Genomic DNA, 25,458 nt, shown 5'->3' with positions numbered 1-25,458 from the left:
AAAAAACTAGATATAGTTATCTAGAAATAGGCTCCTTTTGCTTGAAAAATATATGTACCCTAACAAACTGATATTTGAAAATGTTCCCATATTTTAGTTCATAACAAGATGAACAATACTTTAAAATTGACTTATTAATATTTTACATCCCTCTATTGAAGCAAGGCTGATTGGTGCAAAATCATAGTTGCTATAAAATGTTTGGCTGCTGTCACCTTCTTTGGAAATTTAACTTTAGAAGCAAGCTACCAACCATCAAATGTTTTATACAGGAATAAAATTAATTAGGATTGTTTGACTCTGTTTCCTCAAAACAGTAAGTTCTTAGTAGGGTGATGATAAGAGTTCTTTTAATCTGAATCCAAGTAGCCAGTAAATAAAACCTCCACCATTTTTAACTTTGTTTTCAATATTGACTGGAACTTTTGTGTCACAGATTAACAAACCATAACAAAACCATCACAGAAAGCCTTTCTAAAGCAATCATTTCTTGTTTCATTAATAGGTCCAATCAGGCCTTGATGTGAATAAATCATTACAGAGCCCTGAAAAAAAGGATGTGACTCCCAGATGAAAATCCATCAGCAAGACATTCCTTAAAAGAAGACTTATTCCCTCATGAAGTGTGACTTCAATTTGGCCAAACAGTAAAGTTTTTCCACGCATCCAAATACTCTCTCTGCTCAACTCCTGGCTCCGTGCCCCATTTTCAGATAATTTTTTAGACAAAAAGTATCACAACCACAAAGGACTCCTGCCTCTCCTACTGTGGCAAAAACAGCAAATATTTCTCAGTCCCAAATGACTAAACTCTAAACAGATATATTCCACTAAACATATAAGCAAGTGCTAAGAAACACTCACCATAACCTCCTGGATGTTCTAGAAAAAAGGTGAACTTCCCTCTGCTTGGGCATTGCCCATTTGCAGTGTGTGCGAAAAAAATTATTTCCCAAATTCAAATTTGGTAATTAGCTAGAAATAGAACATGCCTAGAAGCCTGCTACTACAACGGCATAAATATGGTAACCAAACACTGATGCCCATAAAAGCAATCCAATCCAATAAAATCTTCCCTGCTCCCCAAAATAAAGACTGGCAGTGGAGATATTTCCACTTTCAGTCAGCTCACATTAGATCTTCCAGAGTAGAAGGACAACTCAGTCAAGAGACTGATAGTCTCTCCTCCATTGCAGGAACACAGCTAGGCAGAGATTTGAATCCCACTAAATCTCAACCTAGGGCCCTACCAGAGAAGCAGGAAGTCACATTGTTTCAGTTTACTAAGATCATTATAGTAACAAAATAGGGAGTTATTAAATATTACTAACAGTGGCATGAGCAGGAATTTAAATGTGAATGCTTTTGAAGGGGCATGTTAAACATACACAAATGAAAGGTTTGCATGACCTGCACCCCTAGATTTCTCAGGATGCCTCTGGCAGGGATGCCCAGCAGTGAGGAGGCAGCGGTTCCCCCATCAGTGGCACTCTTTGTGTCCCTGCAGCCCGGGAAGGGAGGAAGCAGCAGGGCACCTGGCTGCTGGCTGAGCTCCTCCTCCCCTGATCCCAACAGCTGCAGCTTGCTGCTTCTTCTTCCCTGTGGCTGGAGTCCCAGCACTTGTGCCTGCTTTGCAGATCACCTGCTGAGGTGAGTCAGGAAGTGGAGGCAGATGCATCACGTGGGACTCCAGCAGCTGGGAAGGAGAAGCAGCAGGCTGCAGCTGTAGGGGTGCTGGGAAGAGGAGTTCAGGGTGGCTGGCAGTCACCCTGCTGCTTCCTTCCTCCCTGGGCTGCAGGGACACATGGAGATTTGGGGGGGCATGCCCCTGATTCCCCCCCCTTGTTTACACAAAAGTAATTTCTTAACAAAAACTAAACATGAATAGTGCATGTAGTAGCAATAATATAATTATTTTCAAAAGTACTAGGGCTACCCCCTTTCTCTACTGCTTTGTAACAAGCAAAGTGCAAATTTTTCACAAATATATTGACAAAATAATGAAAGCACTCCATTTACCTAGTGAAATTATATTGAATGGGGAATAAATCAAACACTATGGTTTGCAAAAGCTATGCAAAGTTCTACTACCTGATGCACATTTTTGTACGTAAAACAGTACTCTTCTTTATTTCAGTCAGTATTTCAGTCTTTTTATACACTTAATTAACATTTGTTGGTAGAAGTAGCTGAGTCTGAAATCAGCTCTTTCCTGCACAGCAGCCCCAATTGCCATCAGGTCAAAAATAATCTACCATTTGAGTTCTTTGTTAGTATATTCTCTTTTACCTCAGAAAGTTTTTTTGAGCTGAACGGGGGGCAGGGGAGGGGAAGTTTAGCTCATATCAGAGCTTCAAAACTGATTATCTGCTTCATACAATATTGAGGACATACCACATGCTGCAAGTTTGGTTGTGGAACAATCTACATATTTCCTGCCTATCAATCCTAGCAAAAAGATTTGAGTCAAGAATTTTATTAATTTAGTGGGCAGAGTGGTCTAGTTGAGAGGACACTGGAGTGGGAGTCAGGACACCTAGATTCATCTCTGGATCTGCCCTGACCAGCTATATGAGTTGGGTAGGTTACTTGTCCTCTCTGTGCCTGTCTTCTTTATATAGATTGTAAGATATTGGGATCACGGACTGTCTTTTATTATGTGAATGTACAGTGCCCAGCACAATGGGGAGCTAATCTTGGTTAAGGCCTATAAGAACTACCACAGTAATAATAAACATGCTGTAATACATGTGTAATACATATGTAATACATACACATATAAATTGCATGTGTTTATTATAGGTGAATGAAATCCTTTGCCAGGATTATCTGGGTATATCTCACTTAATCATTTCCCTGCCATTGCAAGGGTCTTGGGCATTGGTACACCTCGGTCCCTATTATTCTTTTCCTGTGTCACATATCAAGTCTCCTATTCATTATAATACTTTGGTCTAATTTTTGGTATTGGGTTTAGTGTGTGGGTGGTGGGTGTTGTTGGTGGCCTGTGATATACAGGAGGTCAGAGTAGATGATATGGCCTTAAATTCCATGACTCTCTGACACGTGGGTTCAAAGGCACCTAAAAAGCCCTCTGCATTATGCACCCCTGCTCCCCATAATAGGTTTTTACATCAGCTCTCTTTAGGCCAGAACAGAGGATGGCACTAGAACCATGGGATCTGAAATTATGTAGATCTAATGACTAGCACCCCACACAAGTGGATAGAGGCCACTATTCTAGTACAAACTACAGGATGAAGTAACAGCCCTCAAGGAGACTGAGCTGTAACTCTATGCCCCCGCTCTGGGTAGAGATGTGGATTTTAATTCCCCAGTTCCACCTCGCTATCCCCACCATCTGACCAATATTAAGTCCAATTACTGGAGGGTTTATATAAGTAAAGAGAATTTCAACCTATGTGCACATATTATATATTGATATTGTAATTATTATTACATTATCTCAGAAGTGCTTTTTCCATACATACATTTTCTTATTGGCCTGCTGAAAACTTTGGTCTTTGTTGGTTAATGATTAATTAATTGGAGAAACCAAAATTTGGCAGTAAACATGAAAAGACAACAAAAACATGCCAGAATATGCAAATATTTATCACTAACGGTGAGAAGAGAATATTTTAACTCCTGCATACTGCACTTCTAGCATTAATAAAGCCTTCTAAAAATTGCTCCTGCAATCCATTTTGTAACTACCCACTCCATGCACAATAAACAGATTCAACAGGAACAACATTTACACCATGTTAAAGTGGATATCTTGCATATTAAGAGTGACTGTGTCAGCATCATTCCTTTTCCACAAGTAATGACCTTTTTTGTAACAATTGTCTTTTGCAAATCAACTGTTAATGACGCTATTATGTAAGAGGCATTGTATTTAAAACAAACTGTCTCCTAGTTGAAAATGCTAATATGCTAGTTTTTCGGACTAAATTACCTAAGATTTGCTTGGTTTTGGCACTGCTTTGCCCAAAAAAGCTTGGAATACTATTGTCAGTCTAGACGCAGAAATATCTGTTTCCTATCAGACTGAATTAGCTTAAACAAAAAACAACCACAGCAAAATTAATGTCAACGAATACTTTGGATCATCTAAAAATATTAATGTTGAACTCTAACAAGGCTTCATAAGTGACTTAAAAATCATTAAGTAGGACAAAGTATTAGGGAAGATGATTGCTAGAAAATATTGAGCAGAGAAATAAAGCAGTTAGTTATGGAGATAAGGCAAAATATAGTTATAAAGATGAATTTGCAGCAAGATTCTACATGAAAATATGCAGTAAAATCACTTACAGTAACCAAAAATTCTAATATTTTTATCTGATTTTTGTTTTTTAATGTAATAAATGCCAAGTAAATCATTAAAAGAAATGTCAGCCCTGTCAGTGGCAGCTGCTCTCCCTACTAAAAAGGGAGGGGAAGTGTAGGAGCGGGGCAGCTAGCAAACCCCACAGCGGTCTGCAAAGTCACTAGTGGGAAAACAACAAAGGCCTTTCCATGCAACTAGCACAGATGTGCCCATAGCCAAACTGTCAGAAACAGTTAAGATGACAGATACTCACAGTTCATTATTTCCTTCTCACAGGTCACTGGGTGACAAGCTGGGTCACCATGCTTTGTCGGCTGCTATAGTCCTCCCTCTACAACCCCTTTTCAATTTAAATAAAGGTAAACTGCTCAAGTTGATATACTAATGTAAATAAATATGTCTTAATGCTTGGAGAGAATGAGACTGCAACATTTATTGTATCTTTGTACCATGTTTAGTGGAATTTGTAACATTTCATTTGAGTGATGAAGGGAAAATTGAATTTGGATACCTAGCAGATACAGAGGCCAGAATTTTGTCAGGGTGCAACTATAGCATGTAATGAAAGCTAATTTGTCAAAGCTTTAACCTTTAGAACATTTTACATGGCATATATATTATAAAGAATTGCCTTGAATTTCAGCGAAAATATGTTTTTGCCATAAAAAGACAGAAAAGGAATTTTTCTCAAGTAAAATGAAGAGGCTGTGTTTCTTGTTTTTAAAGCACAGTATATGGAATTTTTTCTGTTTATCTTCATTGCACAAAAAATAAATAAATCTAGAAGCTTTCAGTTTCATTCTCTTTATTGCCTTTTCATCTGTCATCATCTAGTAAACATATTCTACAAAACAGGGATAGACGGTAGCTCTTTTCAATGTTTTGACCACTTGGAATTTACCACAAATGAACAGTTTTTGAAGAATCAAAGTCAAATATATTATTAACTATTACAAACAATTCTATCAATTCCTAACTGTGTCATTGATGAGAGTGGGAGAATAATGACTATGGGCTATTCCTCAGTAATTTTTCCAAGGCTAATAAATCTTGCAAAAATCTAATCTCTGAACCTGGCTGGCTGACTGAGCAATCAGCAAATCAGCCACCTCAGACTGCTGTCTTTTAGGACAAGATCCTACTAAGGACTGAGCACTCTAGCTGAGAGCCAAAAAAGCACTTCAGCATGTGCTTAACTTTAAGATAGTGCTTACGTGCTTTGCAGGACTGGAGTCAGAGTGCACAGAAACTATCAGGACCAAGCTCTGAATGTATATTTTTGTAGCTATAGACTTAGGAGTGACTTAGTAAAACCAAATCAAGCAAAATATTAAAGCATGTGATTAACTTTAAACATGTGACTAGTCCTATTTAATATCAGTGGAACTACTCACACACTTAACTGCTTTTCTGGGTTAGGAATTAAGCACAGAGTACTAGCAAATGGCCTTTCTTCCCCCTATCCTGGTCCACTCTTCTTGACTCTTTGTTGTGGCTTCATATAGCTATGTTCTGATAAGAATATTATCTGAAATTCCAACTGAGGGTTGCACAACCTCACTAAGGAATTATTGTATCTGGCAAAGAATGTGACCTCCAGATTAAAAAACATGGAATGATGATTTTAAGTGAACTGATCTCCCTCCACAGGAAATTTCATCTGCTAGTGTTGATGAGATAAAGGCCCGCTGCTTTCTTTTTTCTGTTTGAGCCATACTACTGAGATCTCCGGGAGCAAGTTATAGCACACTGAATGGGGGATGGCTGTCAGGTTTTTGAGGTGACTTCTGTTCAGTTTGGTGTGAAGATAAGGACATTTTTATTTTAACTTGTAAATCCTAGCTTTAATCCAGTAGGAAAGATGATGCCATCCTAATTTTCTCCCTCGATTTTTGTCATCTTCTAAAGTATGGCCCTAATCTGAGTGCAAACCTGACACAAACCTTAAGTTTCCCATTACCTGATATTAAATCAAATCCCTAAGAACACATACATAATATGATTCACAGGTATCCCATATGAACAGACATCTGGGATTTTTTCACCAACAGAAGTTGGTCCAATAAAAGATGTTACCTCACCCACCTTGTCTCACTAATATTCTAGGACCAACACAGCTACAACTACATTATAGATCATTCCAGTTAGATATTGATATAATACTTACTTTCTATACATCTAGAAATACCAAATTTCAGTATATATACACAGACTCCCATTGATTTTGATTAAAAGGGAGCTTGCTTATTGAGATTTATAGTGGCACTATATTGACCTCAAAAGAAACATTAACATGATTCCAGTAACTGTTCCCTTTGGACCCAATCCTGCAGCATGCTGAATGACTTCAACTCCCACTGCAGAATTGAACATTCATCATTATAATCTTTCAAGAACTTACACAAAACAAAGTAAGTGGCAGCAACTCTGAATATTTGGTTTCAAATATACACCTAATATTCTTAAAGACAATGGCTATTTTATTCACTTCTTTGCAATATCAGTGATATGAAGGAACACAGAAACAACTATAGAACTAGTTATCTAAAATAATTTGTCAGAATTTTCAATTATACAACATTCTTTCATTACAACTAAGTATTGGGAGTGGTATATACCATACTGTAAATATTCATACTGTAAATATTTTTTAAATAGACCATTGGGATTTAGAATTGATTACAGCAAATTATAGTTCAAATATCAATTCAATTCTTTAATGCCACACATAACATTAAAAATTAGGAGTAATGCATGCTGTTAGGTATTTTGTATTAAGAAAAACCTATTCTCCCTAAGGACCCAATTCAGCAAGGTATTTAAATGTGTGTTTAATCTAATGAAGTCATTAGGATTTAATTATGTCTGTAAAACTACGCATGTGCTTAAGTGCTTTATCAACTCAAAGCCTAATATAAGAATCTAGTTGGTCATGGAAAATTCCAAGCCATGTGAGTAGAAGCTATTTTATAGATCAATGGACACAATAAAACATGGCAGAGTACAAGGATTGTGAGATGCCATCCAAAGCTCTGGAGTCCGACACTTATCTTTCTTTCAGCTTTGTGTCTTGCCATTCTCCTTACTTAAGGTTTATAGTATCACCTGTCTTGTCATATTTTTCTAAATATAATGTGCAACACACACATTATCATAGCATTGCTCCAACATATAGTATTATTATGACATAATATGGTAGCTTTCTTGGAAAAGGACACAACTTTATTAGAGGTAGTCTTAAAAATAAATCACCCAAGGACAAGTCAATATTACAAAACAGTTTCTATTAATCCTAAACATGCCCCCAAATACTTCTCTCTGATGACAGTATTACCATGGCAGATTCCCATGTTAAGGGTGAGCTCTGCCTGCCCCAATTAAAGGGGCAGACAGAATTCCATATTTCTTCTAGAAACCATATGATGGTTGCCCGTCAATATGAGATTACACTCCCTGCTCACTTTGTAGCAATCTACACATATGAAAATGAATCTGTTTCCCAGCTCCCTGAGAATGTCTGAGAAATATAATTTAGTGATGACAGCTCTGAATATGATCATACTGAAAGTACTTTCACCTTAAAGTATAAATCATGAAGAGGAAATATTTACGAACATAGTAGAGTTTTATTTCCTGCAGTCACTTGCAGCTATCCCTTGTGGGCAAGCCAATAGCTGGCAAAACTCAAACACAGGTTGGGCTGGGTGGCTCACTAGCTAGGCAGGATCCAAAACCTGCGTGTTACCAACTGAACATCTTATGAAGAAGAATGGCTAACCCCAGTATGTGCTAACTTAAATTGCTGGACCCGTTCCTGAAACAAAAACTTCTGCAGGAGATTTGCCTGAATAAGAACTTGGGGCCCAACACGTAGACAAGGTTTCTACAAAAAACTGTTCTATGCATACTTGATTCATGTGGTTCCCCTCCCCCGCATCCACTGGCACCATTACTTAAATAGATTTCAACAGGCTATCTTACTGCTATATAAGCAGAATATAGCTTTCACAATCACAAAAGATATGTTTATTAACTAAAATATCTTACATTTATACTGCATTTTTCTTCTGGAAGGATGTTCAACGCATTTTACAAACTATAAGTAGGTGGAATGCTGCAGCTATTTAATAGGTGAAATGCTGCAGCTATTTAATAGTCTACAGCAATACTACATCACAGGTTGGGATCAAAAGCAGAGGAAGAGAATATAGAGGATTTGCTATGTTTGATAAGGAAGGTGACCTAAAAATTTTATCAACTAGTTTTGTTCCTACTTAAACATTTTAGTCCTGAATGTTATTGACTATAAAATAATATTGTTACAAATTAAAGATATTAGTATGTATTTTACATTTTACTACATAAGACTACAATTCAGTAAGACACTCCAGCATGCACAATTCCCATAGGACTTTATGAATCTCCTTAAGTTAAGAACATGCTGTGTTGATGGATACTTTTCTGAATCAAAGCCTGTGTTCTCTCAGAGGTGCTATTTAGCCTCCAATTCATTTTAGTAACAATAAAGTGTTAAAAAACTACAAAGCATGTAAATTCATTGTTGAGAATGCTTTATTCTTACCTTTTCCCATTGTACTTAGATCATTGGCACATATCCTAACATGATATAACATGCAGTATAACATAATATACTGTCACATCACACAGTAACTGAAGACCCTAGAAATACATATTCTACAATTTGTAAAATAAATAAATTATGTTATGTTAGGCTTAACTTTGCATTTCAAAATATTTTTGGAGGAGCCTGTATAGTCTGTATTAGTTGCTTTGGAGAGCTTACATTTTATCTTTTAAACCCAATAGTATTTACAATAGTTTAACTTTAAAGCTTGGCTAAACATTATTCACGGATTTTGTTAAAAATCTTCAGCACTTTGATGAGCTATATAATTACTAGGTAGTATTAGGACTAACATAGTACATTATTCCCAGAAATACTGGATGTAAAAGACAGCACTTGCAGGAAGAGAAATCAAAGCATCAACCTATGGCAATTCCTTTATGTGCAATACTTCCTGGAAAGGAAGATGTTTAAAGGTATATTCAATAATCCGAACATCCCAGTATTTGTAGTTATTTGTATTTTATTATTATTATCATTATTTTATCATTATTAATTATTTGGGACCATTTCTAATACTAAGGGAATTTTTAAAAGAATATTAATTATTTGATGCTGCAAACCATACTATACCTTCAGGGTCCACATTCAATATGAACAAAAATAGCTGCTAAAATTAAATATTGAATTATTGTTGAAAAAATACTGTGAATATCCAGTAGACTGTTCTTCTGAATGATAAGCTGATCATTTTAAATATTTTCTAAATAACTAAAATTATTTAAATAACAACTCTACTATAACTCAAAATGGTTGCCCACAAAGAGGAATAACCTACCAAATATAAATTTAAGAAAAAGAGCTATTTTTGTGTTAATTATAGAAGCTTGAAGCTGCTAATATACTTTCCCTCTGTAATTACAAATTACTAAGAAGATTACTTTTTAGATATAGTTTAAACCAAAATATATTCTTAGGCTATGGACCCAATGTGCTATGCCAAAGCTTCATCTCAGCATGAATTTCAGGTTTATAATGAAACATTTATTATGTAAGCCTAAGTCTACTGGCACAAACCATGTCACATAACATCAATATAAGTCATATTACTTTGCGTTATGTGAGGTTTATGCATAGGATTTAAAAGTAAATTCCCCAATTACTATCAAACTTAGTGTACACATCAATCTTTACGCACATAAATGTCACCCCTTTTCATTAATTTTGGTCAAAAATCCACGTTTGCTTACAAGCCAGAGGGCTTCTGAGATATTTCAATAATATCCAGGAAATCAATCTTACATGAAACTGAAGGAAAACATCTAATGTCATTGAACAATAAATATCAGTTCTGTCAGTGGCTTACCTTTGAGCTGAGGCCTTAGGATGTTTCTCTTCTAGTTTCCTCACCAGTGCCACAGTCAGCTGCGTAGTCTCCCTTAGGGGACCTGCAGGCATTAAATGGGCGTCCAAAGGTCCTGAAAGTTGTTTCTGGTTGGGATTGCTGACATTTTTTTGCAGAGCCTAAGAAATGAAGTACAACCGTGTAATTTATATATTGTTAATTAGAATAATGTGTGGCTACTTTTTCAAGTAAGGCTGTTGATCAACAGAAAATGTTAAAATCCAAATAGCTATGTCAAGATTTATCAAGAAATACAAATCTAAGGACACAGTGATTTTTTTTTGGTAACTTCTTGCAGATATACAGAATGTGCAATTTCAACAATTTGTCAATCCATGAAATAAAGAAGGAGGCTCAAATTGTAGAATGTTTGGAACAAAAAAAAGTTTTATTCATTAAAATCTTGCCTTTGTAAATGTCTTTGTCTCACATTATTTAATTAACAAAAGCAAATAAGTTTATTTATTTAAACCAACAAATACAGATGGTGTAGGTTAACTTCTCCCTTTTCAAAATGTATTTTTGAAAAGACTGTCTCTGACCTGCCTCTGGCTTGGTACAGTGACCTCTTCTGCTGAGCTGCTCTCTATCTCCTGATGAGCTGTAGACCAGGCCCCATGGTGGATGTGGTGTTCCATCTGGGTCACCTCCTCTCTTACATTTAGCTCCTCTAGGTAGGTCAGGACAAACTCAGGGTAAGCCTGTAGGAAAGGACAAAGACAGAAGAGTGACAAACAGTAACATTAGGGTATATCAGCAGAATCACAACAAACTACACATCAGGAATTATGGGAAGATTGGTTGTTGATATAGGCAATGTCACAAAAGTTACTGCATATAAAAAACTGTGTTTCATGAAGTTTTCCTAATCCAGATTTACATAATGACTTTTACAGACATACTATAGTGAAAAATACACTAAGTATGTAAAGGCTAAGGAGTAGCTTAAAAATATGAACTGACAGCTTTTAAGGCTGAAATATCCTCATAAATGAAATAAAGATTTTCTTATTACTCACTGATAAAACAAATATTGTATCCCTATCTTTAAGTAATTATATGCAATTAAATATGAGCATCATATTTAGCTAGGCTCTTAAGTATTAAATATTAGCAGAATGCCACTTCTTAGAAAGGCATGAACCCAAAAATTTTTTTCATCTCAGATGGAAAAAAACTTCTTTGATGCCCTGTGAAATGACTGCATTGATTTTTTTAACAAATTTAAACAATAAAATTCAGTTACCAACTTTTGCACTCTTTTGATCTATTTCCTTTGAGCAGGGAGGGACATCTGCATTCTCAGCCACTTAACCAACCTCAGAATCACAGTATCTTCCATCAAGGTAAGATGATCAGTCTCATTTCCTTAGCCCAGGCTGTGAAGTGACTGCATTGTCACTCCTCAGTAGCTCCTTCAGTCTAAATAACTGTAAAAAGGCCCTCAGTGGTCATGGTGAAGGAGGCTGGATTACACATTTAAATGAATGTATTTCTTGCTTACAGTCATTGTGGAGAATGTGGGGAATTCATGTATTTTTTATGAAAAATGTGCATGGCTTAGTTTACCCACTCACTTTTGTATTATGACCTATTAGGACTGAAGTAATTAATTTATTCTCTGGGACAGGGGAATAAGAGATGGATGCTGATCACAATAGACAAGTCTTGGTTGGTATGCATGAACTAGCAAGCACCATCAACATGAATGGTGTTATATTGGAGATTCAATGGAAGACCAACAACCAGTCTAACTTTTAGCGACTACCAGCTAGTGGAGACAAAACATGTGAAAGCAGCAAATGACTAAGGTGTGAGAAAACTGTAAGAAAAACTCCACTGCCCAGTACAGTGGGAGAGATGGAATCCTGGATGCTTTGGGCCAAAGAGGCAGGCAACACTGCCAGCATAGACGTGTCTATAAATTCTGGTTTTTATTCTAATCTAAGGAATCTACACACTGAGCCATGGTGAGAATCAGCAGTTCTGAAGACAGTGACCCAGTCTCATGGTGGGGAGCCATGGAGCCCTTTGCAAAAACGGAGACCTAGGGCCTAGCTTTAATGATGTACCCTCCCAAATCACGGTATAAAGTTTAGAAGCACAGCTTGCCCTGTGCATCCTTGACAGACAGAAATTTAGTTTAGAGATTTATGATCACTTTTACTATTTTTTCATGGAAAAATTTTCAAACACTAGTTAAGTACTATACCTCAAAACTGCAAATATGAAATATCAATTTAAAAAATATACTCTTCCTCATTAATATTTGTGTGAATCATCTGCTAAACACATACTAGAAGACAGTGATTGCTATAATTAGTATACTTCATAAACACAAGGGCAAATGATCTACCGGGTAGCTCTTGAGTCCAATCCATCTATATCATTTATAAAGCATCGATTGCTATTGTATTTTAGCACTCTTTTTCATCAATATTCTGCAATGCCAATTCTGTAGGTTAACTCACTGATATCAATGAAATTTCTGAGCCCAAACGGAAAACAGAACATCAGGGCTGCTATGCAGATATGAGAGAACTCTTTTGTTCCACATATTTTGAGATCACTTGACAATGTTAATATCACATTATCTGTTGATACTGTTCTCAATTTTAGCAGATGCATCTAATGATGAAGTTAAATATTTTATGCCTTAGTCGTAGTGTCTTGCTTTTTAGTTAGTTTAGAGTCAGCCTTTCTTCATCTGTGAGGATCTTTTTCTTCTGAACTCACTGTATTTTATTTTAAAGTGAACTTCTCAAACAGAAAAAGTAGTACAGTAAGTGGCTTTTATTTTTTGAGGAACAGAATAGATTTTTTCTGCTATCAATAATATTGACTGACTATTACTGGTTGGGTATCTAGAATCTGATGAAGCAGACGCACTTATTTATTCACAGCATATCGCTGTCTTTAACTCCGATCTGACGAACTACACTAGATCTCCCGTAAAATTTTCAAAAGTGCTTAAGTGACTTAGGAGCCTAAGTCCCATCGACTCCTACATGTCTAAATCACTTTTGAAACTGGTACTTAAGCACTTTTGAAAATTTTACCCATAGTCTTAAACGTGTTTCACCACTTCTAGGATTAAATTTGCTCTAAGTACACAATATTCATGATGATACCAGTGGAAGGCACACATGCAGAACCCATAACAAAGTATGGCTATTAAAGAATACAGTTAGCATATCCTGATTTCTAGAAGTAATTGAAATCTGATTTATACCCGTGTCTATAATGAGACAAAACCTGAAGTAACTTTTCAGGTAAAGCCTCTGTTGACTTAAATGGGAAATTTATCTGAGTGAAGAGTATAGAAATTGGCCCATTATGAGTAAGGGCAACAGTTACAGTTTTGAAGATAATACTAAGGGGGAAAACCCCAAAAAGTTAGTGTTATGCATTGAGTATAAATTAAGGCATCTAGAGGATAATTTTTACTGTACTTTAGACCAATGATATTGTGAAGAAACTGGAAAGAGATTATATCAGTGTCCAATTAGGAATAAGCACTTTATAATAGAGCATTTGATCATTTTATAGTATTGACTATAAAACTGACATCTTCTTACATAGTACAGAAGATTTAATTAAATTAAAGCAATATAAATAATAGATTTAAATTATTTACAAATATTGTTAATCAGTGAGTAGCAGATATCACTTCCAAAGAACGTGAGTTTCCCTTTCAATCTGAGTGTGTCACATACCATTACAATGTATTATGCCATTTTACAATATGTCAGTTCTTGTTGGCTAACACATGCTGCAACTTAAAACATGACATTACAGATAAAGTGCATGTGCTAGGAAATATATAGAAAAACACACCATTTGCGGATTGAATTACTAATTGTTAGGAACCAGTTCACAGTGAGGCAAGCACAAATCAGAATTGAACAGAAATGTTCTGTTGTCAGCAGTTAAGTAATGGAAATTTTGCAAGTTGATATTATATATAAAGTAAAGTACTCAAAGGTTTTTAAAAAGCCAGCACATGAAAACTTACAATGCATAACAAAAAAGGATGAAGTGCTATACTCAGCAGGTAAAGAAAGAGAGAACACTTCTACAGTCTCTCCATTCTGTCAGTCCATCAAGGCTGTGTGAGCAGTAGTATCTAATCATTAAGATGGAATGTCCAGATGAGTGGGAGGAAAATGGAAGGCTGGTCCCAGGCAGACAGTGCTAGTGACAGGCCTGCTATTGATTTCCTGCTGGACTGAGTATTCTATTATTTTCTGTAAGTTAGCAAATTTTAACACTGTACATGTTCCCAACATTTCAGTGCACATTTTCAGAAAATGCACATTAAAGAGCCACTGAAACTTTTTAGGTCCTGGTAAAGTACAGTTCAATGAATCTTTCCAAAAGGCACTGGACATCACCTTAGCTAAGCCACTAGTAGAACACAGCCCATTATTTGGGTTGGAAGGGCAAGGAGGGGAGAAGAGAGTGAATGTTAGCCAAATACTAAAAATCTATTACTGTCCATGGATCCTTAATGCCATATGAACTAACTGACCTAAAATACATCAAAATTCATTCATTCAAGCTGCAGAGTGAGGACACTCACTTTCACGTATACACAAATAAAATGAGAGAGACTCTGTCACCACGATGCATTAAAGGCTGTTGCACTCATGGTGCCCACATTAATACTGTCATCCAGAGATTTGATGTGACTTCAGTCATTAAAAAGGAACTTCTTGAAAGCAAATATATTCAGAAAAATATATTCCTATTCCATCAGTAATGTATTTGAAGAGTGGTATTTCCTTTACCTGTTAGAGAGTAAGCGCAACAGCCAACAATCCATTGTATTCACAGAAATGGTAATCACGAGTGTAAGTTGGTTGGTATTGTTAACGTCATCATCTTCAATTTAGACATAAAGCAGTAGGTTTTAATTTGTTGATTGGTTTTATTTTTTAAGAAGTGGGCTTTGTCCAGCTATACTGAAAGGAGGACACCTGATATGATTTTAATCAGGCCACAACTTTATTATTAGATGTCTGGGACTACCCGGCAGATAAAAATGTACAGTGCAAGTAACCCCATGTTCATTCAATAATTACCTTGGGGCTTCCACCAGTCCCCCTCTTTTTCCACCCAGGTCCCCCAGCCAACCTACTGCTGAGACCTTACCATCCCCCCCTCAAATGAGGTTTAAGGTTGGTATAAGAAAGGCAGTTGGCTCCCTGTCATACCATTCATAGGAGCCCTGAACACCACTGTTTTGCTCCTTTAACCAACACCTCCTTTTTAAGTCCTTTACCAAGCCATTTATCTGCTCACGGTATCCTTTCCCTATGGAGTATCTGCACTGGACATTCACCCCACACTTACATAATGAGTTGCAACATCACAGCCTAACACCCTTCCCTATTCACCATAACAAAGCCTCCCTTGAATCTGCTATGGGGAAGGCAAAAAAACCCCCCAAACCCTCTGTACCTTGGTCAATCTGGTGGCAAGGGAAAAATTCTTTCCCAGCCCACCTAGAAAGGAGCAGCTAGCATGATGCCCACAGCGGGTCCTGACCAAACCCAATATTTTGCCACCTCAAAGGGAGGGAGGGTGAGTGCTGCTCCGCCTGGTCCAGGGAAAAGGGGCTTCTTCTACCAGGATTGCCCCTTTATAACTCCCCATCCCTTCCAGTCCCTGGGGGATAAGGCAGTGTTGCCATGTTAACCCAGACTCCGCTTTGCAGCAGCTTCTGAGCCTCACTCCTCCTTCTGGCCATAAAGCGGCTAGTCCCTCTGTCCCAGCAAGCTGGACAATGGCTCTCCTATCTGCCTCCCTCTTTCCCCCTGCCCATTTAAAGGTGTGGTGCGGTCACTGGCTGGGAGTTTGACTGAGACAATTGCCTCAGAGTCACTTATAATAAACTTGAGAATTGTCCTTTAAATATTCCCCACAATACACAAATACTATAAATAGGTGTTCACCTCTTTCCCAATCAAAATGTGGCGAGATCTTTTCTACACCTCTTTTTAATAAAAGAATGTCATTGTTCGCTAAAGCTATTTCTATGTTTTGTTCCATGTACAAAATCACTACATTTCAAACTCTTTGAATGTTTATATTAAAACTCTGTTAGTCAGTGACATAGCAAGACTTGGGCTTAAGGGGTTTAAGTTCTATGCCCAAATGTGTTTAAGCCTCTCTTAACAAATGAATATAAAAGCAATGAAGTCAATGCTCTTATATCAATTAAATTAAGAATAAAGTTGCATTTTTATTTATATAAAACAAGTAATAAATCAAAACAGATGTGTGTAAAATAATGATGATGGAAAACATTAAAAAATCAAAAGACAAAAGCAAATTTAAAAGAGACACCAATAACTGAAAAATATTTTTATAGAATGTTCTCATATTAACACGGAGACAACTTAGAACAAAAACATTTACATTATTAATGCAGGAAGGGTGCGTTCCTTACCACATGCACATAAGTTACCTACATGAACAGGTTTCATGTGAAAGTATGAAAATGAGGGTAAACCCATTAAAAAAACTCAGCTGCCTTCAAACATACTTACGAAACACTCACCTTACAATAGATAGAACCATCATTTCCAAAACCCCAGTGCTGGTAGATGCTGCTTTTGTCTCTGTAATGGAAAGGTATAATTCAAAGAATTAAACCTGCTTAGTTCTTACAACAAAAAACTTTCCAGAGTGAGATTTCCCAAATAAAAGATGCCTGTTTCACTTTTGCCTGATGAGTCATGATACATTTTTTTAAAAAACCAAAAGCTATTCTGAAACCAAGAAATACATAATGTGCAGAAATTATATAATGGAGAATGCCAGTGATACAGAAAACCTGTTTCCTTTCCTGTTTTCTCACCGTGTTTTAGCTCATCCGTCAGTATTTCTTTTGACCACACCAATATAAGGAATCAGATTTTAAAAAATGTTTAAATAGTGTCAAGGTTGTGATAGTGAGAAATCCCCAAAAATCCAAAATTCTAACTGACATCTACATTTTAACTCTTGCTGCCTTGTTTCAGGGGAAGAGGGCTTCACAATAGCACAAGCTGAAAAAGGAGGAGGAACCTTAAAGTTTAATTTCCTAGATTTCAGATCTTTCTCAATCTTAACATTATTTTATGATTTTTTTTCATAGTTGATATTTCAATATTAAACAATATAAAGATTTCAAAACAAGAAGTTCCTTAAATCAGTGCAATTTTATCAGATTTTTAAATAGCAGCTGCTCTTGTCCTTTTGTTTCAGCGTGTTTACAAAAATTCATTTCTGAGGTAGTGTCCTGTATCAGGAAAAAAAAAGATGTCTTAGCATTCCAATACATGGACATTTGCTTAAGGATATATCAGCAGGCAAAAGATCATGTGTGTCTGACTTGTGTAACATTTACTTTAAATATAAATAAATCAAAACTAGGTTCAGTGCACAATCTTATTCAGATGGGACATGTCTTGGGAATGACCTAGTGTAGGTAGAGGAGTTTTTTTCCCCTAAGTGTCAGCAAGTGACAGATCTCAATGACACCCTGTGCTATTTTTCTGCAGGGACTGCACCCAGAGTAGAAACATACTCAAAGTTACTAGGAATCGTGACATCTGTAACACTTCTGGGGCATCACATCAGCCCCTTTAGGTTATTTCAATTTGATCTACATATCCATGAATATAAAAATCAATGTGCCCAATGGTCTAGTAAAACATTCACCTTATCCTATGCAATTGTTCCTTTGCTGGAAAGTATAGGCATAAAAGGCATAGTGACCCTGAGAACTATGCCATTGGGAGCATACAATATTAATAAAATATCTCCCATGCTGAACAGGTTAACAGATATAATCTACTAAAAAAACCCTTTCCTTGATCCTTCTTTCTAGGGTTAGGCTTGCTAGAACAGCATTGAAGATGTTTACTTCTAAATAAACATGAATGTTATCCAGTGTACCTAAATCAGATTCCATATTTCATAATATTTAATTTCAGGATTGAGGCCCACTTGCTAAAACATGTGTAGTCCTTATACATAGAAGTAGACCTCAATGGGAATATTCACATAAATCAGGACTATTTATTGAATAAGAATGTTTAGAACCGGACTATGTTTCTGAGGTGGTTCCTTTGTCATTTGTATAAACCTGTCGATGTTTTCTAGAAGGAGTGTGAGTACAATGTGTTCTTTAAACCATGCCTCAGCATGAAACTTAGTCATGCCAATATAAAGCTTGTAAAACATCTGGTATGTGAAAGGAAGAACATACAAAAATTGGAGGTCAAAAGAGACTAAAACAAACAAGCTTTTGTTGTGACTGCCCAACAACAAAACATATTTGTATACACTACTGTGTATACTATGGAGTTTTTGAATGAGAATTTGAATCTATACCTAACGAAACTGTCTTGTGGCTTCCACCATGGATTATCTAGTAGTAAGGACTCTGGAATGGCATATGCACTTAACATCTTAAAAGGAGTTCATTTTTAAGCAAAAATTTGCAAACAAGCCCGTGAGGGTTTATAATGAATGGCAAAAAAAAATATATCAATCCTGTTGCAATTAGTTTTGCCTTTTATTGTGAATATTTCACACATCTCTATTCCAGAAAAGAGCCTTGAGTCCCCATCCTCCTGAACTCTCAGCCCAAGAATGAAGTGGGGAAGACAATGTAGCATTAGGCCTTTTTTGCTCCCTCCCACATTCTGGACCCAGGCAGAGCCATTTTGGACCTCAAAGCAGCTTCAGAGGATAATCCAATTTATGCTTGGTTGTGATGGACCCATAGGAGCTTTCTGCACCTGGTACTCCATGTACAACCCCCTGCAAGGGAGAGTCAGCATACAGTCACTGAAGCTAACTCAACATCATCTAAAGAAGTCCCTACACTAGAGTACTTCCTATTGGGGAGCTCCACTGCCCTTATGCTTTCAGTCCTTTCACGCCATTGAAGCAAATTAAAGAATAATGAATTTTAAAAGCAATCAGTGTAGGTCCATGACATATTGAAACATTTTTTTTATTTTCCAACTTTGCTGCCACTCAGGTACTCACTTGACTCAAGTGGTCTATTCCACATTTTTCTGGATGAAGTGGTTTAAACTCAATGTGACACATTTAAACTTCTAAAAGAGCCACACTTGTCTTAAATATGATTCATTTTAGAGTAAATACCAAGATCTTGACAGGTTAGCCGTTCTTTGACATAGCAAAGTTAAATAAGCTCACACCTCTGACGTGAATTTCCTCATCATTGTGGTACCCTGAATGACTGATATTTTACATGCTTGGCATCTTCTTTTTATTGCTTATACTTCTCTAAGTGAATCTAACCTACATATGCAGTCTAAACTGAATGTTTTTCCATTACTGTATGTTTCTGACGTCCGTCTGCATAGCTGTTGTATGTTGTGGTCAGAGGGTTACATATGGTAAGACTTCTGGGATGATGTTTTGTTTCTTGCATTTGCTCAGGAAGTAGATGTTGCTGTTAAGTTTTGCTTCCTTTTTCTTCGTGTTGTAGAGTTTTCATTACAGATGGCAAAATTCAGTATCTTTCGTTGTTGTATGTTTTTTCATTGATTTCAATTAACTTTGAATCAGTTTTATAGTTATTAGGGACAAAGTGAAAAATCATGTATCATTATGTGATGCAGAAGAAAGGAGAGTCAGATGGTGATGGCCAAGATAAGAAAGAGTTACTGTTAGCATGTAAAACAACAAGTAACTTTTCTTTTTTGTGCTTGTGGGGAAAGAGAGGGGAAGAAGGATGATACTATAATGCTCAACTAACAGCTCAGCTGGTGTAAATTGTCATAGCTCAACTGACTGCAGGATCTGACCCAATTATCTTGCAGGATTAACAGAAATCAGAACTCATTCAAATTGGGGAAAGCAAACACTATATTGTAGCTCAACTCCATTTTTAGTTTGTATATTTCAGAGCGGCTACATTCGTAAACTATCTAAACCTTTAAGATTATTTAAAATCTTTTAAAGATAGATATGACTAACAGTTAGATGACCTGTTATATAATTGGCATTCTAATTCCAGTAGGAATTTGAAGGTGAAAGGTCAGCTAAAATAATATATTGATTAACATATTTGATTCAATAATATATTGATTAACATATTTGATTGATTAGGTGAAAGGTCAGCTAAAATAATATATTAACATATTTACTGAAATAATACAGTATAGTGGCATTTCCGAATAACATTCAAATTGCCAATATAATTGTACATATGACACAAGCAACGCATTGTCAGTACCTTTTCTGTACTATTAACTTATATCCTTCCAGAGATATGCCATCATCCGTCTCAACTCTAATTGGACAACCAATAGCTAGACAGCTCTGTACCATAGCTCGACTCAGAATCATTCCAGCCTTCCAATGAATGGAGAAAAAAGGGTTTGAATACGTTAAAAGAACCAGAAAATTCAACAATGTGTCACAAATAGAGAGGTCATTATGCCTGGATAACCCAGGATATTAACAGTTGCAGAAAGTGAAACACTACCCACAACTTAGCAGTCAATGAGCCCTGCTCAGAACCAGTGATCTTCTGTACAACAAGGGTGGCATTTTACAGTTCAGTGCAAAATAGAAGAGACCCTTGATATCTTCATTTGTCCTTTTTCTGTGCATATTTCACAGTGCAACGATTTAGGGTCCATAACGTGTCACTTGCTATACATATAACTACAGAGTTTACTTGAAATTTGTATGCACAGAAAAAAAGTTCAGTGAACTGCAAAGATTGCAACAAATCTATAGTCTTTGAGTCAATTTAAAGTTTTACTCCAAGTCTGAAACAGTGCTGGTTAAACATCTTTAAAGACTAGTTAGAACTGTTTTTGTTGTTGCTGTTTTAATGTCCACACTTACTCCTAAAGCTGATGACTGAAAGCTTTGTTAGAAGTGAAATATTCAACAATATTTTTAATGGCTTTCCTTTAAATTTCATTTAAATTTATAACAGGTATTTTAACAAGATTTTTTCAAACATTTTATTTGCAATATGTTAATTGCAATATGCAATTGTGGCATGAGAAAACAGAAAATAGGGAAATAGAATAGAAAACAGGAATGGAAAAGATTGATTGGGTGAAGAAGCCTCACAACCTTCCAGAGCAGGATTCTCCTCCAAAGAATATTTGCTAACACTTTGTCCAGTGTTTCCTTACAAAGCCTCAAACAATGGTAGTAGTAGTGGGGCATGTCTCACAACTTCTTTTGGGACCCTATTCCACAGCCTCATAGTTCTCACAATCAAGAGTTTGTCCTGACATTCATCTTTGATTTTCATTCCATTATTTCTAGTTATATTCTCTTGTACAACCATATAAATTCTTCTCCATTATTGGTACATATCTATTACTAGGAAAATGTTAGCCTATAAGGACAGTTTAAAATGTAAATCATCATCTGATATAATTTTTATCAATCTTGGAAAACTGTCATGAAAATTTATCTTGTCAGTTGCAAAATCTATTCATCCACCCTTTACCAGGATGATGTTGGTGATGACTTTTGGGGGGCGGGGGGGGGGGAGGGAGGGAAGAGGGAGAGGGGTTATGCACTCCAGATTAGTGGGCAAGTACAATTTTGTTAGGTTAATAACTATTGATAAATATTTACTTTTCAATGGCATTTGCTGTACAAATAAGTTTTTTTAACAAACCAAATGTTTTAGCAATTTGTATGATCCATAATAGACACAGGTAGATGCACAATAATTAACCTTTGCATGTACATAATAAAATGCCATAACAAGAAGTTACTGCGCATGGGTCAGCTAAATTGAGCACAGAAGTAAATTTTCATCCAAAACTTAAACTGAAGTGTTTTGTGAGGTTTGATAAAGTCCAGATAACTTAGTTTATGTTGAGTTTCACAAGCCATTGCATTTTGTGGTGATATCTAGGGCCACCAGCTGAAAAGGCAGTACTTCTGAACTAACAAGCCAGGAAATATTAGAAATCTTACAAAATCCCTGACAGAAGGAATTTGGGCCAGATTTTAAAAAAGATTCAAATTTTTCCATTCATATCTTCATTAAACCTCTGAACCTTTGGGATTCAAGCATCATTGGGAGTTACATGCTGCTTTCATAGATTTTGCTTTTCATAGCTCAATAAAACAGTTATTATGAGAGAAGGAGAATACCGAAAAGGTTTATTAAACATTTTGGATCCAAGACTTGCAAAATTATGAGAGACAAACAAAACACATTTCTGACTTGTAGGAGGGCAAAAAAAGCATTTAAATCAGACAAACACCCCCAAATTAGTACTCTTACAATGCAAAAGCAAACAGATGCTGAAATCAAATAATATAAAGCAGATCAGATAGTTGAATAATGGGCTGAGGCCCTTTATTGCATGTCACATATCCAGGTATGATATAACAACTTTAAAATATTGCATTTATGATGATGAGGAAAACTTTTTATTAAAAAATGCTTATAATGTAACAAAAAGACTATTAAAATGTGCTCATTTTATCCTGCCCAATGAAAAAATATCAGAAGACTTCAGGACTTGTTTCTTTCATACCATGTCATTAAAAAATAAAGAAAAAAATCTTGTCTATTGTGACTTAGGAAGATTAATTATCTGAATTGTTTATTAAAGAGCAATCTCCTTTACTTCCACATGTCTTAAACCTGCTTTGGAATACTGTTCCAGAGGCCACTGGGGAAAGTGTAAACAATAATTACATATTATCTTGCCATGAGCTCTGTACGGGCAGAGACATGCTCCACATGAATCACTACTGACTTCAATGGGGCCCCAAGGGGGAAAAGGGATGTGTCGACATAGAGAGTTCATTGCAGGAGTGGGGCCTTGGATGCTTAAAGTTAAATGGGATGAACCAGGAAAATTTTACTACTTTAAGTGTAGCAATAAAAAAGAAAACCTGAATCACATAACTTCTCACAAGTCATATTTATTAGTTAAATACTATCACTTATGCTTATATATATATATAATGTAAACAGTTATAGAATGAGATATTTGTTTTTAACCTCATTCTATACCTCCTCTTTGAAACAGACACCCAAAAATCCTGTTGATGTGGCACTATTCCAGGCTGAAAGTTAAATGGATGTGCCCCCTCCCCTGAGTGATATGCCCCTTACACTACAGTTATGTCTTTCAGGAAAATCAGTACAGTATAAGTAGTATACAATTGCCCACAGTGTTAGCAATATGCTTCTGCTTGACAAGTGTGCAATGGCTGTCTTGTTGCAGATCATTTGACTTGAACTCGATAGGGCCAGTTTGGCATTCTGTGACTGGTTACATTCATCAGGAGATGAAGTTCCACAATAAAATGATCTGATGGAAGCAATTAGTATTAAAATTAGAGTTGCCAAGTCTCCAGGATTGTCCTGGAGTCTACAGGAATTAAAGATTAATCTTTACTTAAATATTATATCATATAATGAAATCTCCAGGAATATCTCCAACCAAAATTGGCAACCCTAATTCAGAACAACAGTAGGTCCTCTGGCATGTGAATGGGGTCTGTGTAATATGGTACAAGCATGTTGCAAAACTGTTAATATTAGTGAATAAAATATTTATTTTAGTCTCTATTCGTTAAATATAATTCTGTAATTTTTGGGACAATTACAGCTGCATGACTCTTAATACAGCAAATACATACATTTTTAGTGCATTTATACACTCCTCAAAGTTTGGAAATAGCGTATTGGCTGAAATGCAGTAGGTCAATGGGTCAACTTTGCAAAGAGTTTGGCCCCAGATTACTGCTGTGTTTTTCAGCAAGAATGAAGCTACACACATACAAAAGTGAGAAAACACTGGGGTCCAGTTTTTCATGATTTAATTCCTGTTCTTGTTCAGGGCTTCTTATATTTTGCGGCTAGCCAGCCACTCATTTTGGCTGCAACAAGCCCCTAAAGCTGCCCCTCAACCAAGTATAGCCAAAGCACAGTGCACTCTGGGCATGCCCTTTCTTGTCTTTAGCATGTTCCCTCTGCTGGTAGCTGAGAGAACAGAAGTATCTGGACTTTGCGAGTAGAGCTTAACCTTAACGAATAATAGATTTTTCAGTCTGATTGCAGTTCCGAAATTTTTTTAAAAAAATTGGTTCAGCACAAACCAAATCTGAAATGTTTCAGAATTTGTGGTGAACTGAAAAAGTCAGTTTTGGGTCTGTTTCGGAGTGGGGATCCTAACCTGGGTCTCCCGCATCCCAGCTGAGTGTCCTAACCATCTGGGTCTAGGTTATGGGTAAGGTGGGGTACAGCAGCAGCAACACCAACTCCTTCTCCACACCAACTACACTGCTATCTATACCTGTGCTAGGGAGCTATGTGGAAATGTACTCTACATGCCACCAAAAGAAGCATGAAGTGTAGACATACCTTAAAGAAGCTGATGAGGCACAGCTTAGGTGCATAGAGCAAAGACCTACCTGAAGGGGGTGGTTATATACGTGAATACATGCCCTGCATACTCTCTATTCCAAGCCATGCCTCCCCATCTACATTGCTATTTTTTAGCAGTGAAGTGTCCCATTGCTAGAGCCTTTCCCCTCTTCAGGAAAAGACTGCCCCTAGTAGGAAAGGGTCAGGAAGGGAGGAGGTAGGGGGGAAAGGCTCTTCCAGCTCCCCGCTGCTGAATCCCTTCCCCACCACAAGGAAAGTCTCCAGCATTGGAGAAAGGCAAGGGGAAGGCTCTTTCCGCTACCTTTCCAAGGCCAAAGCCTTTCCTTGCCACAGTGAAAGGCTCTGCAGTGGGCAGCTGCTGAAGCCCTTCTCCACTGTCTCCCGTCTGCCAGAGCCTTTCATTGACACATGTAGCTACAAACCGCAGTATGGATGCAGAAGGTTTTTCATTGTGCTCTGTACCTACATATACTCCCTACATGCTGCAGAAGTAGCCTAAAAATTAATGTGAGTTGTGTGATTAAATCTGCCAGGCAATGAGAAAAAATAGAGACCAATATGTTTAATATGTTGTATACACTGGTTTTTTAGTATCTTTATGAAAACTGTGGGAAGTTTAGTGCTGTCTTCTAATTTTACTTACTAACTTAGGGATTTTTTTGTACTGTAACATGGATTATTCAAACACATTGGTAATAGCTCACCTCCTG

At 36.6% G+C, this 25,458-nt stretch overlaps 1 protein-coding gene across 1 annotated transcript in view; it reads right to left on the bottom strand.

Moving 5' to 3' along the window:
- Window positions 1-25,458, bottom strand: part of DCDC1 (doublecortin domain containing 1) — a 383,998-nt gene that overhangs the window by 154,190 nt on the left and 204,350 nt on the right. Inside the window, exons 17-20 of the mRNA XM_067532113.1 lie at window positions 20,594-20,712; window positions 16,892-16,952; window positions 10,869-11,027; window positions 10,288-10,445 (exon numbers count right to left, since the gene is read on the bottom strand). Of these exons, the coding sequence (XP_067388214.1) occupies window positions 10,288-10,445; window positions 10,869-11,027; window positions 16,892-16,952; window positions 20,594-20,712 (497 nt within the window). The remainder of the gene's footprint in view (window positions 1-10,287; window positions 10,446-10,868; window positions 11,028-16,891; window positions 16,953-20,593; window positions 20,713-25,458) is intronic.

This window comes from Emydura macquarii, unplaced genomic scaffold, assembly GCF_026122565.2.
Source record: "Emydura macquarii macquarii isolate MOO-44397 ecotype Brisbane River unplaced genomic scaffold, CSIRO-AGI_Emac_v2 contig_3240, whole genome shotgun sequence".
Classification (NCBI taxonomy): domain Eukaryota; kingdom Metazoa; phylum Chordata; order Testudines; family Chelidae; genus Emydura; species Emydura macquarii.
Note: the sequence above shows the minus strand (reverse complement) of the source record. Positions and strands in the feature narration are given on the sequence as shown.